General features: G+C 41.0%; 1 protein-coding gene across 1 annotated transcript in view; it reads left to right on the plus strand.

Annotated features, from left to right (window-relative positions):
- Nucleotides 1-13,616, plus strand: part of POLR3B (RNA polymerase III subunit B) — a 126,238-nt gene that overhangs the window by 4,763 nt on the left and 107,859 nt on the right. The window contains exons 2-5 of the mRNA XM_030214044.1: nt 21-53; nt 4,705-4,761; nt 4,847-4,911; nt 12,078-12,153. Coding sequence (XP_030069904.1) covers nt 21-53; nt 4,705-4,761; nt 4,847-4,911; nt 12,078-12,153 — 231 coding nt within the window. The remainder of the gene's footprint in view (nt 1-20; nt 54-4,704; nt 4,762-4,846; nt 4,912-12,077; nt 12,154-13,616) is intronic.

Consider the following 13,616-nt stretch of genomic DNA (forward strand, 5'->3'; position numbering starts at 1 on the left):
AACTGTGCTTTCTTTTGCAGGAGAAATGGAAGTTGCTTCCTGCTTTCTTAAAGGTAAAATCTGCATGTGGTTACTATGCATTTCAACCTATATTAGGTGTACAAATCAAACTTATGTTTTTGTAATCATGATTGTCATTTTTTCTTGAGGGAGTCATTTTAAAATGTTCCTTAGTTAATCTATTTTGTGTACAGAATGTATTTGTGTGAATGTTTTTTATGTTGTCAAATCATCAGACATGCTTGTATTTAAATTAGATTCTATTCATGATCCTACATCTTTTAGGAGAAGAGGCTTCTAGTCAAGAAGACAAAATTGAAATGTGGCAGTTGGATAAGTCTCCACATTTCCTGTGTTGATACTTTGTAGAAACAAACAGCTGTAATTACTATCAAAGGTGTTGGGATAGTTCTCCAATTAATTTGCAGACCATGATTTGTTAATATTAGATTATTTTATTTATGGATTTGTTCAAGCTGTTTAGGTCTTTGATAATCCATTAGTTGAGCCATGCATTTCTGTTTGGATTGAGGTTAGGACTCTGACTGAGCTGCTCAGACATTTGCCTTTTATGTATGTTTCTTAGCCATTCCACTGTAGCTTTGGCTGTATGCTTTGGGACATCACCTTTATTGCAGAGGAAAGCAGGTTTTCATAAGAACTGGACCATCAAATTCTGTATCAGTTTACAATAGTAACCAATCTAGGTTACAAGTACCTGGGATCAAAAAATGTAGATGTTTGAAACTCTATTTGAGAGACTTTAGTTTTGATATTGATACAACATTTTTGTTTTTGGTAAATAAAATATCTTTGATCATGATGTTTATATTTTCAAAACTTAATCAAAAAGAGTTTAAAAAGTAGATATTTACTCCCAGGAGTGGAATAACCTGTTCCACTCCATTCATGATTTTATAAACTTTTACCATATCTCTCCTTGCTTTCTCTTCTTCCAGCTGAAAAGACCAAATCTCTTTAGCCTTACTTCAGAGGGGAGTCGTCCCATCTCTTTTATTATTTTAGACATCCTTTGCTGGACCTATTCTATTTCTGCTGTAGTTTTTTTGAGATGCAGTAACTGGAATTGCGTACAATTCTTAAGCTGTGGTCCTCATGGATTTGTATGCGTTTTTTGCCTCCAGTCATTGTTCTGTTAATCCTGACAAAGGCCCAACACAGTCCTTGCCAATGAAATACCCCCATGACATAAGGGTTGGATCAAATATCCGTCAAGTTGAAGGAACTATAGATGTAGACATCAGTTTATGAATTTCTGCAACATTGCTAGAAACTTCTGACTCTGACCAAGCAACTTCTGCAGCATTAGTGGTCACGCCTGGCTCTTTTTTCTTGACCGAGAATGGCTACTTTTTTTTTTTAATTTAAAGATAGTTTTTCAAATATTGTCGAGTAAAGTGATGTGTCAGTTCGCTTTTAAAGGTAATAGAAATAAAACAAAATATAGAAAAGATAGTAAGATGATACCTTTTTTATTGGACTAACTTAATACATTTTTAGATTAGCTTCTTCAGATCAGAAATAAGCAAATGTTGATAGATATTGTCAAAAGTTTGTTTTTTTGAACTTGAAAATGTGGCACAAGAAACTCTGATGTGGAAGCAGTTTCTCTTATTACATCCTGGGGTTTTGCAGTTAGCTTTTCTTTTTAATTCCCTTGTAAATATATTTTTAAATTTGCAAAATACGTTGTCTTTGATCTTGCTCACTGACTGCCTTTACAGCAAATATAGACCCCTTTTACAAAGGGGCCCTGTGGTAGCGTTGTTGCATGGATTCACCACTCGGTGAGGGCCCCCTTTTACTGCAGTGGGTAAAAGGCTTTAAAAAAAAAATAATAATAAAAAAAGGAAATGGCCCTGCGGTAAGTGAATCACTTGCCGCGCAGCCATTTCCCAGCGGAGCCCTTACTGTCACCCATTGTGGAGGCGGTGAGGGTTCCCATGCTATCACGGTGGTAACTGGGCAACTGCCCGATTATTGCCAGGTAAAGCCCCTGCGCTAGAAAACAAAAATGCTGTAGTTGGCGTGCGGCAGAGATCCGATTTGCTGTCCTTTAATAAAGTGGCCCCTAAGAGTAGGGTTTCTGTCTAGTTTACCTGGGGCATCAAACCATATTTAAATAATGTTTTTGTAGATGAATAATGTTCCATTTTTCAAGGCACATGGACTGTTTATGGGGGCTTTTTAAGGCTTCTATCTGCTAAAAACACCCAAATAGCAATTTTGGGAAGGCAGAAAAAAAGACCAATGCTTACTCCTTCCGGAATTCTGTGTGACTGTAGTTCACAGAATTATCCAGTTGTGCAGAATTTAATATTTTTGCACAGAATCTGTGCTGTGCCTCTATGGGGAGTAAGCTGGCTGGCTGGTTGGTTTCCCCCACTGACCCTCTGAGGGCTGGCTGGCTGATTTCCCCACCGCCCCCAAGCCTCGGTGTGCCCTTCCTGGGTGTCGAATGGCATCTTCGAGGGCAGGAAAGAACCCCACTTTTTCCTGCCCTCTGTCGCCTCTTCTTCAAAACAGCTGCCGAGGCTTCAGTCGATAATCTCCTGAGACTACTGTAGGAAGTCTCAGCGGCCATTTGGAAAAAGTGGTGGCACCAGCTCAGTGCAGTGGTAGAGGGCAGGAAGGAGTGGGGTTCTTTCCCCAAAGAGGTACTCCCAATGCAGCAGCTCCTGGGGTGGAGTGGAGTGGAGGAGTAGCCTAGTGGTTAATGCAGTGGACTTTGATCCTGGGGAACTGAGTTCAACTCCCACTGCAGCTCCTTGTGACTATGGGCAAGACACTTAACCCTCCATTGCACCTGGTACAAAATAAGTACCTGAAATATATGTAAACCGCTTTGAATGTAGTTGTAAAAACCTCAGAAAGGCACTATATCAAGTCCCATTTCCCTTTCCCTCCTCCTCCAGTCCTCCTACCTCACAAGTGAGTGCAGGGACCTTCTACAAAAAAAAGGGGACCGCTTGAAAGTCATCCAGTCCGTTTCTATTTGAAAACTATGCAACGGTCTCTCGTGGTGAGGAAAAAACCTTTATAAAATTGATCATATGAGCATAATACTTTCCTCCAACTGTTTTTAAAAATTGTTTCAAAACCGGACAAGCTGATCATCTAGCGCTCCATGCAGGTAACCTAAATGGCGCAATGTAACAGACCCCTTCATTATGAAGTACATTTTAAGCCCAAGAATTCATCAGTGAATATAACCTTATTTACCAAGTTATTATCGATAGGGAACATCAGATCTTACCCGTTGTTTAAACCACTCGTATGTAGGCGTTTTTCTGACTGCATGAATATGAAAGGTTGCAATTATCCAGTAGAGATAGTATTAGTAGCTTGAGATGTTTGGTTGAGAAATAAAGTTGATCAGACAGATCAGGAAGTAATTTGTTGAAGACCCTTTGGGATACTTTTTTTTTTTTTTGTATGTTTTTTTCATTGTTAAATGAGAGTCTAAAATGACACCTAGGACTCGCGATGAAAGCAAGATCTTGAAACCCACATCTCTTATGTTTTTATATAAGTTATCCACAAGGGAAATTGATGCAGGACGAAACTAGATAAATTACTTCTTTTCCTTATTTACTTTAAGAGGAGCTAAAGATACCCAGTTTTCAGCAAAAGTAGGCTCCAATATAAGAGGATGATAGACTATTTGCAGACCTTGCTTTTAGGAGCTAGGTCAAAAATTTAGGAACCAGTGGCTGAGACTCTTCATTCCTCTCCACACCCTCTGCTAAAACTTCTCCCCAGATAATGCCAATCCAATGTCGATCAAGTAAAAGTTTTACGAAAGAACCATGCTGTGAAGGCTCTCCTAAAATCCTTGTAGAGCAATGGGGGTTGGGGGAGGATGTCAGGAAATGAGAAATCTCCTCAGAGGTCTGCTGCAACTCCTTCAGGACCTGGTTTTACTAAGGTTGTTTTCACATCCTATGTCTAAGAGAAAAGAAAGATTAGTAAATAAGACCCCTAATGTAGCTCTGCAGGCCCTGGCAGCTAGCAGACTCCATTCCCCTTATAGTATTTCTAATCTCTTACCTCCTCAGCCTATATCCTCTCGCCACCAGCAAGCAGGGAAGGGAAATAAACCCACCAAGACTTACTATTAGGGTAGCTTGTTGCCTTGATCTTCATGTTGACCTGCCACTATTGGTACATGTGCTGCTTTCTCTCTGCATCATGTTACTCTGCAAGTTTGTACTACATGGTGTGGAGCTTCTCACACTTGTTTTGGAGTCTGAAGTCTTGCAAGACCAGCATGAGCATCCCTACACCACTTGGCTCAAACTCGCAGAGAACTATGCAGTGTAGAGAGAAGGTGGTATATGTATACGTATTGCTGCTGGCAGCAGGAAAATCTTGGGTAGCAGACAGAAATTTCTAGGCACTGTGGTGACCTGAAACCCAAGATTTTTTTGAATCCTGGGCTGTTGGTTTATGGTGAATTTCTGTTTAGGAATCTCAAGAAATAGTTTTTGAGGCTCTTCAGTGTTCATTAAGATGATAGAGGTTGTTCTGCGTATGGAGGAGATGAAGTAGAGAAGTGAAATCTCATGAGATATGAGACTTTAAAGCCTAGAGTGTCTATTGGTCTCGACTGTTGTGAGAGTCAGTAGAAAGGAAATGAAAATGGAATTTCCTGTTTTTACACTGTTTTTCGTTTGTGTACAGGTGAAAGGACTTGTGAAGCAGCACATAGACTCGTTCAACTATTTCATCAATGTAGAGGTACTGTATATTGTGTAAACCTGATTTTCTCGGAAAGTATCGCAGTGCAACCATGCCTTATCGCTTAATATGTCTTTGTTTTCAGATAAAGAAGATCATGAAAGCCAATGAGAAGGTGATAAGTGATGCTGATCCCATGTGGTATTTAAAGTAAGCAGGAGAGGCCTAGAATAAGTGCTATCATGATGGGCAGACTGGATAGCTATATGTTAAAAAATAAACAAACAAACATGAGGATGAATTTGACTTATGATTTTCACCTGAAAGATGATCCACAGTATTATAGGTAGAGCTGAGTGTGATCTGCCTAGGTTGATACTGGGATATTGTGATGTGTTTGATGCACACAAAATAGTTCTTTTTCTTTAAATATTTTTTTATGTTTAATCATTTTTATTGAAAACATCATATGTTATGATACAGTAAGATCATCAACTATTATCATCTCTTAACCATACCAATATATTATACAATTCGTTTTCACTTTTATCAATCCCCCCCTTCCCCCCCCCCAAAAAAAACTGCTCTTAGATCAACCAAGATGTTCCTCAAATATAGGTCTCTCCCCCCCCCCAGTCCCAACAGATTAATACAGTATCATTGCAATATATTCTTAAAACCAACTAAAGAATACGAAACATCTTTAACTTGAATCAGTCTTCATATCTTCGCATCGTGCACTTTCTCATAAAGCATGCATCCCCCTGCCTCCCTCCCCCTCCTGTCCTCCCCCTTCCCCCCCGCCCCTAAACCACCCATCTCCCTCCCACACAGGAATATTCTAACATCCACTTCTCTTCTAACATCCAATCTACAATGTGAGTGAGTTCACCAGTAAGCTGCGAGCTCTGCCTGATAGGGCCTGCACATACGGCTCCCAGACCTCCCAGAAATGTTTACTCCTAGGACTACGGTGCACCCCATGTGCCTCCATAAGCACTAGGGAATGAAGCAAATTCCTCCAGTGCCAGAAAGAGGGCCCAATATCCTGAGTCCAGAATTGTAGAATACATTGTTTCCCTATAATTATTGCCTTATAAATGAATAAGCTCTCCGTATACCTCATATGTGACCCACTTCCCCTCAGACCCAACACTACATTTTTAGGTGGCAAGCGAATCGTCTTATGTATTAGTGTCTCACAGAATTCCATAATTTTACCCCAGAACTTCCTGATGTCTGGACATTCCCAAAGCATGTGATACAATGATGCTCTCTGAAAGTTACACTTACTGCAATGTGGTGCTTGAATCCTACCAGCATAATAGGCCTGTACAGGGGAGAAGTATGCTCTCATAATGATTACATAAGTACATAAGTACATAAGTAGTGCCATACTGGGAAAGACCAAAGGTCCATCTAGCCCAGCATCCTGTCACCGACAGTGGCCAATCCAGGTCAAGGGCACCTGGCACGCTCCCCAAACGTAAAAACATTCCAGACAAGTTATACCTAAAAATGAGGAATTTTTCCAGTCCATTTAATAGCGGTCTATGGACTTGTCCTTTAGGAATCTATCTAACCACTTTTTAAACTCCGTCAAGCTAACCGCCCGTACCACGTTCTCCGGCAATGAATTCCAGAGTCTAATTACACGTTGGGTGAAGAAAAATTTTCTCCGATTCGTTTTAAATTTACCACACTGTAGCTTCAACTCATGCCCTCTAGTCCTAGTATTTTTGGATAGCGTGAACAGTCGCTTCACATCCACCCGATCCATTCCACTCATTATTTTATACACTTCTATCATATCTCCCCTCAGCCGTCTCTTCTCCAAGCTGAAAAGCCCTAGCCTTCTCAGCCTCTCTTCATAGGAAAGTCGTCCCATCCCCACTATCATTTTCGTCGCCCTTCGCTGTACCTTTTCCAATTCTACTATATCTTTTTTGAGATACGGAGACCAGTACTGAACACAATACTCCAGGTGCGGTCGCACCATGGAGCGATACAACGGCATTATAACATCCGCACACCTGGACTCCATACCCTTCCTAATAACACCCAACATTCTATTCGCTTTCCTAGCCGCAGCAGCACACTGAGCAGAAGGTTTCAGCGTATCATCGACGACGACACCCAGATCCCTTTCTTGATCCGTAACTCCTAACGCGGAACCTTGCAAGACATAGCTATAATTCGGGTTCCTCTTACCCACATGCATCACTTTGCACTTGTCAACATTGAACTTCATCTGCCACTTGCACGCCCATTCTCCCAGTCTCGCAAGGTCCTCCTGTAATCGTTCACATTCCTCCTGCGACTTGACGATCCTGAATAATTTTGTGTCATCGGCGAATTTAATTACCTCACTAGTTATTCCCATCTCTAGGTCATTTATAAATACATTAAAAAGCAACGGACCCAGCACAGACCCCTGCGGGACCCCACTAACTACCCTCCTCCACTGAGAATACTGGCCACGCAATCCTACTCTCTGCTTCCTATCTTTCAACCAGTTCTTAATCCATAATAATACCCTACCTCCGATTCCATGACTCTGCAATTTCTTCAGGAGTCTTTCGTGCGGCACTTTGTCAAACGCCTTCTGAAAATCCAGATATACAATATCAACCGGCTCCCCATTGTCCACATGTTTGCTTACCCCCTCAAAAAAATGCATTAGATTGGTGAGGCAAGACTTCCCTTCACTAAATCCGTGCTGACTTTGTCTCATCAGTCCATGTTTTTGTATATGCTCTGCAATTTTATTCTTAATAATAGCCTCCACCATCTTGCCCGGCACCGACGTCAGACTCACCGGTCTATAATTTCCCGGATCTCCTCTGGAACCTTTCTTAAAAATCGGAGTAACATTGGCTACCCTCCAGTCTTCCGGTATTACACTCGATTTTAGGGACAGATTGCATATTTCTAACAGTAGCTCCGCAAGTTCATTTTTAGTTCTATTAATACTCTGGGATGAATACCATCAGGTCCCGGTGATTTACTACTCTTCAGCTTGCTGAATTGACCCATTACATCCTCCAAGGTTACAGAGAATTTGTTTAGTTTCTCCGACTCCCCCGCTTCAAATATTCTTTCCGGCACCGGTGTCCCCCCCCAAATCCTCCTCGGTGAAGACCGAAGCAAAGAATTCATTTAATTTCTCCGCTACGGCTTTGTCCTCCTTGATCGCCCCTTTAACACCATTTTCGTCCAGCGGCCCAACCGACTCTTTGGCCGGTTTCCTGCTTTTAATGTATCTAAAAAAGTTTTTACTATGTATTTTTGCTTCCAACGCTAATTTCTGAATTGTATCTCCCTATGTCGGGCACTAGACACTTTATATACTATCTTCTTCAGAAACTGAACTATATCTCCACTTCTAATCTCCACCCTCATATCCGCAGACCACCTCCGAGCAATTTCCTCATATCCACGGTGCGGGGAAATCATACTTAACTGTTTACAAAGTATCGACACTGAGGTCTGTTCTCTACCCTGAGGTAAAAATATATTCACCAATAAATCATATATCCCTCTATCACATCCGGCTCTATTTAACTGCTTAATATAACTATGTAATTGATAATAGTCATACCATGTCACATTCTCTGCTCCCATATCCTATAAGGCCTCTCTAGATATAACCTTCCCCGACTCCTGCATAACACCCGCCAGCAGTACTACCCCTTCCTGTGCACAATTTGTAAACCTCGGTTATACATTCCCAGGGTCAAATGCTCCATTCCCAACAAGAGGAAGCAAATCCGTACATTGTGGATTCTTATTTTAACGCTTTAATATATACTGCCATATGCGACGCATTGGATGTAATAATATATGTTGACCCCATCCCTTAGGCAGCAATTTACCCTGAACATGTAACATATAATATGGATGATAAGGCCTGAACAATGCACACTCCATACTCCATACCGTATGATCTTCAGTTTCTAGTATCCAATCTGCTAGGTGCCTAGCCAAGCAAGCCCAATTATATTGTTTAATATCTGGCATCCCGAAGCCCCCCTCTATTCTACTCCCATACATATATTCCATTTTAACTTTAGCCTTCTTTTCGCCCCAGCAGAACCGGGTCACCATTCCCCTAAGTTTATTTAGATCCTTGGTCTGTAATACGATCGGCAGTTGTCTTAATACGTACAACCATCTCGGAAACAGCATCACTGCGAATAAACCAACTCTTCCACTCAATGTTAAAGGCAGCCCCTCCCATAGTGCTAGCTGATGTCTCGTAGAATTTAGTAACTCATCAACATTTCTTCTATATAATCTTCTCAAATCCCCAGTTAGCGTAATGCCCAGGTACTTAAACTCCTGATCCGCCATCTCAGTGGAAACTTTCCCTTCCAGTTCTTCCTTACTGTGTTGTTAGTGGGTAATCCTTCAGATTTTTGAATATTCAAACTAAAACCCGAGAAGGCCCCATATTCTTCCAAAACTTCCATCAACACCGGCAGCGATCTCTCCGGTCTCGCCAGATGAACCAAGAGATCATCGGCAAATGCCGATACTTTAAATTCTCGAGGTCCCAGTTTAATTCCTTCTATCTCGACATTTCCCAGAATTTCCCGAATCGGGATCCAAGGTAATGGCGAAAAGTAATGGGGACAGAGGGCATCCCTGTCTAGTTCCCCGATTTATTCGGAAACTGCGAGAGTATGCTCCGTTTACCAATACTCTCGCCGCCGGATTCTTATATAATATGGAGATCGCTTGCGTAAAGTATCCCTCAAATCCATATGCCTTCAGTGATGCAAAACGGAACTCCCACTCAACCCTATCGAACGCCTTTTCAGCGTCGAAGCTGATCAAGAGGGAGTCCCCTCCTTCCCTACGCACTCTCTCCAGTGTAGCTAAGATCAGTCTGATATTTTTCCCACTCTGTCTCCCCGGCACAAACCCCACCTGAGGGGATGCCACTATTCTCGGCAACACTTTCGCCAGTCAAGAGACTAAAATCTTAGCCAATAGTTTAACTTCGTAGCTAATGAGTGAAATTGGTCTATATGAGCCTGGTAAGGTCGAATCCTTCCCGTGTTTTTAAATATTTTTTAATTAAAGAAATAAGCAGATAACAATATCATGAGCATGTCAGTAAGAACCAAACAGCACTCCCCTCAAGGGGATCGCACAGAATGTTTCAAAAGATAGTTTACACATGATATTTTTACTCCATTATGCTGTGTTCATGTTTTCTTTTTTTGCCCCACAAAAATCTAAAAATTACTCTTGCATTTACTTATCATGCATGGCCAGATAATGTTTCCCTAACTATATTTCAGATACTGCAAAACTTCCACATCTCAGGTTCACATACTATAGCAGAACATGTTTATTCATTCCTTCCCTAGCCGAGATAATATTCAAGCACCTTTCTGACCTCATATGCAAGTTTCTTTAAAGTAATCTTAGTTTTTTACTCCTGTTAACTCTATCTTACTTATCTATATGTTCCATATTTACTTATACCCTATGCTATCTCTTAAAATGTTTTATTGTGTTGACGTTATAATGTTGCATACTATGCCATACCTTGACTAGTTCTACTGCTGTAATTGTCTACTACTACTACTTATCATTTCTATAGCGCTACTAGACGTACGCAGCGCTGTACACTTGAACATGAAGAGACAGTCCCTGCTCGACAGAGCTTAAAATCTAATTAGGACAGACAAACAGGACAAACAAGAGATAAGGGAATATTAAAGTGAGGATGATAAAATAAGGGTTCTGAACAAGTGAATAAGGGTTAGGAGTTAAAAGCAGCATCAAAAAGGTGGGTTTTTAGCTTAGATTTGAAGACGGCCAGAGATGCAGCTTGACATACAGACTCAGGAAGTCTATTCCAGGCATAAGGTGCAGCAAGATAAAAGGAATGGAGTCTGGAGTTAGCAGTGGAGGAGAAGGGTGCAGATAAGAGAGATTTACCCAGTGAACGGAGTTCCCGGGGAGGAATGTAAGGAGAGATGAGAGTGGAGAGGTACTGAGGAGCTGCAGAGTGAATGCACTTATAGGTCAATAAGAGGAGTTTGAATTGTATGCGGAAACAGATAGGAAGCCAGTGAAGTGACTTGAGGAGAGGGCTAATATGAGCATAATGACACTGGCAGAATATTAGTCGTGCAACAGAATTTTGAACAGATTGAAGAGGAGAGAGATGGCTAAGTGGGAGACCTGTGAGAAGCAAGTTGCAATAGTCTAAGTGAAAGGTGATAAGAATGTGGATAACAGTTCTGGTAGTGTGCTCAGTCTATTGTGTATGTTTTGACTTATTCTTCCTGTGCACCACTCTGGGTAAATGTTTTCAAAAAGTACATAATTAGGATCCGATTCTGAAGATTTGCCAGTAATCTTTCTCCAACAGTAGCAAGGATTTTATTGAGAAGTGATTACATATGGTATAATCGTATGTTAGGCCCTCCTGGAGCTCTACAATCACTTGTCCATCTACAGCCAGGCTCAGGAGCACTCTCGATCTCTGTAGTTTAAAGAGATGATTCAGATGTAGAGCTCGGCATTCTAATTAAAAATAGGTGCTGTATTTTTTTTACTTTAATGTAGTAACTGAGTGAACTGCAGTAGCCGTTGCTGATATAAGAGGTTAAATTGGGGATGGGCAGCCTTGGTCCTCGAGGGCCATAACCTAGTCGGGTTTCCAGGATTTCCCCGTTGTAGATGCCTGAGATCTATTTGCATGCACTCCCCTGTATTGCATGCAGATCTCGTGCATCTACATTAGGGAAATCCTGAAAACCTGTCTTGGTTGTGGCCTTTGAGGTCCGAGGTTGCCCACCCCTGGGTTAAATAAACACATCACAATTATACTTTTTCTGTGCAATCTTATGAATGAGAATTAGCCCTGAAATAACTACTTATGTGGGCAGTATTGAAATTCTTAGCAAAATTAGAGCCTGACACTATTGTCAATAGAAAAACCATTGTTGCTTGAAATTTTCCATAGGCGGCAGGATTGATCAGGATTAAAATCCCTCTCATTTCCCTAAGAATTGCATTAATTTTTGGACCATGTAATTTAACGGAGGAGCTGAGGAGGGGATTTTATGGGGGAAGGGCCACGCATGCCCTGAACTTTACGCTGAGTTTATGAGCATATGACTTAATCCACTTATGTGCCTGCCAATCCTGTTGTCTGTAGAAAATATCTTATTATACATGAGCAATAGTATAGATCAGTGAAATAAACTCCTGCTTTAACCATTTTCAATTGTATTTATTAGACAGGATCACTCTGTGGCCCTTCCCTTTGTGTTTTCATGGTTTGTCCATTCCTGAAACTTTACTCAGCCATTTCTGGTTGCTAATGCTGGAAGTTTATTATTATATTGTAGATATCTGAATATTTATGTGGGAGCCCCTGATGTGGAAGAAAGCTTTAATGTTACCAGACCCGTCTCGCCTCATGAGGTATTACTGTAGTACAAAATCCTTTTTTTTTTCTTACACTAGTAGAGCTGGTTGCATACAATGCTTATTGTGCTTGCATTAAAGAATATTGTCTTTCATGGGTAGTAGCAGATAAACTATTTGATGCAGACCCTATTGAATCTGGCACACACACTTCAAGAGCATGATATAAACTTTTCTTGCTATGATAGACAGACCGCCTTTCTGCCTGGAGTAGATGCAGACTTCATGTTAGGGTTATGATAGAGACCATTTCTGGTTTTATTTCCCTGGTCTTTCTTGCTCTGTTCTATGGCTGTCATTCTTCCTTTTCTGTTGCTGAGGTTATCTACGTGTTCTCTGTCATCTAACAGGTAAAATGCAATGATGTCATCTGACTTGATCTTTTCCAATTCCGGAAAGCCATGCATAAACAGGAGAGCTCAAAAAAGAAGTTTCTGCTCTGCTGCTTGCTCCTTCTTTTTCAGCCTTTTTCTTTTCTTTATGCAGTTTAGAATGGACATGTGCCCCTTCCAACAACAACAAAGGGCAAAAGACTTGAAATAAAAGTAATGTCTGAAAAACTAATTTCAGGGATGAGGTCTTCCTCCTGTTATTTAACCACTCAAACTGGCTAAGAATGGCCGTCTTTTAACAACCTCTGCAGGCATCTGTACAAGTTACATAAGTGGCAAATAAAGCCATGGGATGTTTTTCAGCACAACACACAGACGTTCCACCTAAGGTGAGCAAAAAAAGGGGGAGAGATGTGGTTTCTCGCCTTCACCCCACTTCAAATTATGCAGGATACCCTTAAAAAATGAAAACATTAGGGTTCAATACAGTTCTAGCAGACACTGTGATCCAATAAAAAGCATTGCAGCCTTAAAGGAAAAATAGCCTGATAACCTACAGCTACTGGTGCTGAGTGGTGTGAAAAATTACGAGACTGGGCATCCAAATGGCAGATGATATTTAATGTGAGTCAGTTCAAAGTGATTAATTTAGGAAAGAGGAACCCATACTTACAGCTACATGATGCAAGGTGCCATATGAGGAGTCGCCACCCAAGAAAAGGATCTAGGTGTCATCCTTGATGTGTTGAAACCCTCTGCTCAGTGTGCAAAGCAAATAAAATGTTAAGAATTATTAGGAAAACAATGGGAACAAAATTCAGAATATTATAATGCCTTTGTATCCATGGTGCAACTGCATCTCGAATTTTGCTCACCGCATATTAAAAAGATATAGCAAAATTAGAAAAGGTACAGAGAAGGATGATGAAAATGATAAAGGGGATTGGATAACCTCCCTATGAGGAAATGCTAAGGCTAGGGCTCTTCAGCTTGGAAAAGAGACAGCTGAGGGGAGATTAGAATATTATAAATGCTTGGGGGGTGGATCAGTTTCACTCCCTGGGCCGTGTGTTCAGTGTTTCCAAGAGCCAGTTACAGCTCATGTAGACTTTGGAGTATTTGGGAGAT

The sequence above is a fragment of the Microcaecilia unicolor genome, chromosome 9 (assembly GCF_901765095.1).
Source record: "Microcaecilia unicolor chromosome 9, aMicUni1.1, whole genome shotgun sequence".
Lineage (NCBI taxonomy): Eukaryota > Metazoa > Chordata > Amphibia > Gymnophiona > Siphonopidae > Microcaecilia > Microcaecilia unicolor.